Here is a 6,129-nt window from a genome sequence, read left to right as displayed (position 1 = left end):
GAAAATACATCCCAGGAACTCCAAACTGATATCGATTATACACCAAGGACCTGGAGGAAAGATCCAAGCTCCCAATCCCACACCACCCCCTTGGGCTGCCCACAAGCAAGGCGCTGCTGGTTAAGTCAAATTATCTTAAGACACGAGGGTTTTTTCTTTGGCTCGCCCCACCGTTGTGCTCTTTGCCCCAGTCCCTCTTCCTTAGTCATTCCTCCACCCATCCCACACATAAAGGACCAGCAGCACCACACAGACGTGCACACAATGAACCTAAGTGACCGTGTAATCTTATTATTGTAACCCTCATCATTCCTTTCCCCCTTTCTCCCTCTCTTCCCCCCCCCCCCCCCCCCCCAGTTTGTCACTGTCGCTGACTGTGTCACGGCTAAAATCAGACAGAAGCTCCTCAGCCGGTGACGGGACCTTTCTCCTCTTCATCCCGAGCACCTTGAATGCATCAGGTAGTTTGCACCGGGTCATGATTTATAATCGAGCTGAGGCAGGAGGCAGACGGTTTTAATGTTCACCTTTTTACAGTTTCGAGCTGATTCACCAGCCACATGAGTATCTCCCGTCCTTGCACATCTACCCCATGCCAGCAATCCACCTGACAAAACGACGTCGGAGGCAGCGGCAGAGGAAGGAGAGGAGTTATTACTTAGGTGTAATCAAGAGTGACTCAAATCACGTCCCCTACCGACACCTGGCGCCGGCTGCCGGCCCGGCACCCAGCGGCCTGCCCGGCTCCCCCCCCGGGCTGCGCCGCGGGGAAGGACTCGGATAAAGCGTAAAGAAACGAGGAGGGCGTTTATTTCCTCACAGGTTTTATTTTATTACCGCACAGACCCGCGCGCCCAAGCCGAAAAGCGCACGGCGCTGCCTCCCCCCTCCCCCCCTTAGTTTTCTCTCCGAGGGCGGGATGCAGCTCCACGACGGAGCCCCCTCAGCCCGGCAACGATCGCCCACGGCCCCCGGGGCGGCGTGAGGCCGGCGCAGGACCCGTGAGGGACCGCGTCCGGCTCCGGGGCGGGCCGGGCCGGCCGGCAGCCGCCATCTTGGGGCGGGCCCCTGGCGCAGGGCGGGGCGGCGGCGCGGTGCCACACGCAACCCCTTCCTCCGCGGCGCAGGCGAGGCGGGGAGGGGCGCGCGGCGGGTGCCGCAGCGTAACCGTTCCGGGCGGGGCGGCCGCTGCCGGGCGGCTCCCGCGGCGCGATGGAGTGAGGCGAGGCGGCGGCGGTAAGGAGCGGAGCGGGGCGGCGGCGGCGGGGCCGGGGCCGGGGCCGGGCGGCCCCTAACGGCTGTGTTCTCCCCTGCAGGCCGTCGCGGGAGCAGCGGGGCCTCGCCCTTCTCCGCAGGCGGGCCGGGGCTATGCGAGGGCCGCGCTGCCGCCTGCCCTAGGCCCGGGCCCGGCGGGGGGCGGGGGAGCGGCTGCGGGGCCCGATGCGGGAGTACAAGGTGGTGGTGCTGGGCAGCGGGGGGGTGGGGAAGTCCGCCCTGACGGTGCAGTTCGTCACCGGGACGTTCATCGAGAAGTACGACCCCACCATCGAGGACTTCTACCGCAAGGAGATCGAGGTGGACTCGTCCCCCTCGGTGCTGGAGATCCTGGACACGGCGGGCACCGAGCAGTTCGCCTCCATGCGCGACCTCTACATCAAGAACGGGCAGGGCTTCATCCTCGTCTACAGCCTGGTCAATCAGCAGTCCTTCCAGGTAACCCCGCCGGGCCCGGGGAGGGAAGGGAAGGAAGGGGGGAGAGGAGGCGGCCGGCCCCACGCAGCCCGGCCCTGCTGAAGGCGCGGGGCCGAGGAGGAAGTTTTAGGGTTGGCCGTCCGTGCCCGCAGCCTTCCTCCAACAGGCAGCGAGTTAAAATGTCCCCCCCCCCCCCCCCCCGAAAGTGCCTTTAGGAGCCCTGCTTCCCGGTGGAAAACTGCTTGCCTTGCAGGTACTTATCGGGGTGCCACCATTGTTAAATCCCACGCAGTGCTGGAGAACAATGACCCGCTCCCACTTCCCTAATAGAAATGTTTTGGCAATCCCCTTCTATGAAGAAACCACTCGGTATTAAAATTGAGACTTCCGCCTTTTCCCCCCCACCCCTTCTTGAAAGGCATCTGTCTTCAGTTGCTTTTGAAGAGAGAATTATTGTTCTTCAGTTACGACTTGTTAAATAAGCTGTTATTTTCCGCCCCCTCCCCCCCAAACATATTCCTGTCCAGCATAAGCTCGATGCTTTCACAGCGTAGGTGGTGTACTGAAGAAGAGAAGCAAGCCATATGTGATAATCTGTGGGTCTGGATTTCATTTCTACTGTTAAAACTCTTGAAAAAATTGAAATGTTTTGGCCAGTAACCGGTCTAAGCTGCCTCTCGAAATGAGTCTTTATTTGAGGGGAACACATGGATTTAGCAGCACTGCATGCAGCACAGGGATTTGCAACTACTGCGTTGGCTTCAGTTTCTGAGTTGGGTGTATTCCAGCTGCTTGGCAGAACCTTGCACACCCCCACTGAAGCAGAATGTTTGCTTCTGCTGAAGGCTAAACTTTATCTTAGCAGAGACCTCGATGTAGCTCAAGTACAAGCTGAAGACGTTCTTTAGAAAGCAACAGCAATGACATTAGCATGCTTCTCATTTTCACACATTTTTGGGACCAATGAGACCTCCTTATTTAAGGAACGGGTGTATAGTTAGTAATCCACTCTGTTAATATTTAGTTATTGTTGTCTGTCTATAGCATGTTTACTGCAAACCTGTAGGCGTAAACCACTCTATGGTTCTTTTCCACAGTAATAACTTCAAAGCTTAGTTGCTTTGTCTCAGAACTATGCCAGAATTTGTAGAACTTAGTGACACTGATAGTAACATAAAACATGCAGGGGGCAGAGGAGGCTGACTCAGACTTTCAAATGTAAACTCCTAATATTAGCTCGGGCTTGAATAAATGCATCTCTAGGTACTACAGTATTCTTACAGCATCTGATTTGGTTGCTTACATGTGATTAAATGTGTTCACAATGAATTATTTTAAGCATTCCAGAAGTGAGAAGTCTCTATTTAAATTACAAACTTTCTCGAGCTGTGAACTCAATACAGGTTTCCTAAACGATTGTGTAAGGGTATGATGTTGCTTATGTTACAGGTTTGCTGTCATTAGACTTGAGACAAATTTTTCAGAAAACTGATATCAACTTTTTCAAAACAGCTGTACTGTGTCTTCCTCTGGCTGAACCAAAAATCTCTCTGAGTGCAGTAGTAGCTTTCTGCTTATGTATAATGTGTGTTCATTTTATACAGTTTAAGTCTTATTTTATATACATGCATATAGCTTACTAAAAGTGGGTAATGAACTGTCTCTGATTACTAGATCCACGTGGATATGAATTTAATAAACCTCCTGGAATATTTTCAATTTTCAGTAGCATGTGAGGGTTGATTAAAATGTGCTTTTGTAGTGTTTATATGGCAATTTCATATGATTGCTTGCACGTACTAACCGCTTGGATTGTTTGATCAGGACATCAAGCCAATGAGGGACCAGATTGTCCGGGTGAAGAGATACGAGAAAGTTCCTCTGATCCTAGTGGGAAATAAAGTGGATCTGGAGTCGGAGAGGGAGGTCTTGTCTGCAGAAGGCAGAGCTCTGGCTCAGGAGTGGGGCTGTCCCTTCATGGAGACGTCAGCCAAGAGCAAAACAATGGTGGATGAACTGTTTGCTGAGATCGTCAGGCAAATGAACTATGCCTCCCTGCCTGAAAAACAAGATCAGTGTTGTACAACTTGCATCGTCCAGTGAGAGAAATTAAGAAAAACCTCAGTCATGGCCATACAGAGCAGGTTGGTTGAACAGTCATAACTAATTGAGGTGCATAAGCATGCTGTTGAAGTAAGCAGATAAAATGTGACAAGGAGTCTGAAATTAAGTAGCCTAACTTGGAGGTAGCTTTCCTCTGGAAGAGACGGAAACTTGTGGATTCAGTGGCACATAAGTACTTGAGTCAATGGACTTCTTGCATTACTGCATTAGGGTTAGTCAGGGAACACTGCCTTTACTTGTAGCAATTTTGCAGCGAGACAAAGTGTATGATCTCATCCTCACCTATTTTGACTGTCACTGCCGTATTTGACGTTACTGTATCCTTAATAATGTTTTGTGATGTTGCAGTGGGATTCTTCATTGGTTCCACTTGCTATACTGAATTATTTGCAAGTTAATGTGAATTACTTTGGACCTATACAGGAGTATTGTGATCAAGTTTTCCACTAATTATTCTGAGAAGACTCTTTTTTTTTTTTTTAAAGCGGGTGGGTTTAAAAACAAAACAAAACAAAAACTGTGGTACAGAAACTGAGTGTACTTAGAGTACATTTCTGCCTTATCAGCAGAGTAAGTTTAAAAGAAAACTACCCTGAGCTGTAAGGAGTGGCTTGAAGCCCACACATACTAGTCAAGGACACGTGCAAAGTGCTCTTCATCTAAAAACTCCTGAGCAGAGAACACATGATAATGGCTTCCCAATGCAGGGCTCTTTCCTTTCCCAGTGACTCATAAAAGGTGTTGCAAGAGTGCAGTGTTCAGAGGGGACCCTGAAGTAAAGCTTCACTAGTCTTGGGTGTTGCTTTGATTCTTCTGCCAGGATAGCTGCTCTTGGCCCTTCACATGCGTGGTCGTCTTTCTGTACCAGTCCTTGCCTCTCATGTGACTGTGTCAATGGATCAGCTCCTCCCGTGCAAGCAGCAGCGCTGTCATTCCTGTGTGAGGTGGCACTGTTACCCTTGCTCTGTTTTCCTTGTAGCCGTTGCGGGTGCGGTTTCACCATCAGCTTGAACCCGTGCTGCTGCAAGGGGCTCTTCTACGTCACTGGCACGCTTTTTACGTGGGCTCTCAGTGCAGCCAGGTGGTCCATCAGACCTGCAGTTGTCTGTTGGATCTGTCTCGGCAAACAACTTGATGTAATCTGTAAGGGCAACTGCAGGGATGAGGGAGGGCATGAAAATTCAGGGGAAAGAACTGCTTGTCTTGACAGCTACACTGATTAAAGCTTAGGCTCTGACTGCCGTGGTAGTAACTGGAGTCAAAGGAGCTTTTTGTGTCTGAGTGACAAGAGCGAAAATAGGTTATTACTGGAAGCTTTGGACTATGTATCCTCTTTAATCTGGAGTGTAAGGTCAGAGAGTGAAGTCTCAGAGCTTGTCTCTGAGATTGTTATCAAGTGCTTTGTGAATATAAAATTTTAGGTACTCATGACCCTGGTACTGTCATGCTGAAGATAATAGACAATATTTTTATCTCTAATTTTGTGAAATAAGGAAAGTCTGCTGTCAGCATGTAAGAGGTGTGTACAGGTTCAAGGCTTTCTTGCTGAAAGGCAAGCAAACTGCTTGTATTGGAGGAGAGCAAAGTACAAATAAAGTGGTACGGGGTTAATATCTTGGACCACCTACGGTAATGTGGTTTCAGCGAGTTCTAAGGCAGATTCACAAATCAGAGCATCGGAACTTAAGGTATCGTGCTAGAAGTTCTGGCAATTTTTTGGGTTACTAGTGGTTCGTCTTGTGCGGCTTGCGATCTTCAACTCTGACAAAATCAGGTCATTTATCCATGAAATTTATACTTCCAAAGTTGATTACTGCTAAGGGAAGCTTCCATGTAACCAGACCAGTTCTGGACTGGTTAAGTACCAAGTTTAATCTTCAAGTTGAAGTTGAGGGGGAATGGAGCTATGCGTTACTCCTTTGAGTCCTTCTAAGTTATGCCTAGATTTGATGAGCTTCCAAAGCAGAGCATGCTCTTGCTTTGCAAGAAACATCTGTATTTTTATGTCTGTGATCTCTTGAGATAGAGGATACCAAGCTTCTGGTATATGGATTTCTTCTTCATACTGCGTTGCTCATGTCACACAAAACCTGTAGAAGCGAAATACTTCCATGGTTCCAGGAAATGCTGCTTCTGCCCAGTACCTTGCTTCAGCTTCACGCTTTTGGGATATTTTCTTCTTCCTGGCTCCCACTCTGTCCTTGTTCTTTGAGTAGGTGTAGGATCTCATTAACTTTATGATAAGCCTTTGCTGCCTGGTAATATCTGTCTAATGTGCTCTAGTGTAGGAGAGAGCTGCTGATGGTGTCTTCT

The 6,129-nt window shown here is 49.5% G+C and overlaps 1 protein-coding gene across 1 annotated transcript; it reads left to right on the top strand.

The window, feature by feature from the left end:
* Positions 1-1,082: 1,082 nt before the first annotated feature.
* On the top strand, positions 1,083-3,836 carry RAP2C (RAP2C, member of RAS oncogene family). Its single transcript, XM_048076151.2, has 3 exons — positions 1,083-1,236; positions 1,317-1,713; positions 3,517-3,836. Exons 2-3 carry the CDS (start codon positions 1,441-1,443, stop codon positions 3,793-3,795), a joined length of 552 nt encoding a protein of 183 aa, XP_047932108.1. The 5' UTR covers positions 1,083-1,236; positions 1,317-1,440; the 3' UTR covers positions 3,796-3,836.
* The last annotated feature ends 2,293 nt before the right edge of the window (positions 3,837-6,129 follow it).

The sequence above is a fragment of the Anser cygnoides genome, chromosome 13 (genome assembly GCF_040182565.1).
Source record: "Anser cygnoides isolate HZ-2024a breed goose chromosome 13, Taihu_goose_T2T_genome, whole genome shotgun sequence".
In the NCBI taxonomy this organism is placed as follows: Eukaryota; Metazoa; Chordata; class Aves; order Anseriformes; family Anatidae; genus Anser; species Anser cygnoides.
Note: the sequence above shows the minus strand (reverse complement) of the source record. Positions and strands in the feature narration are given on the sequence as shown.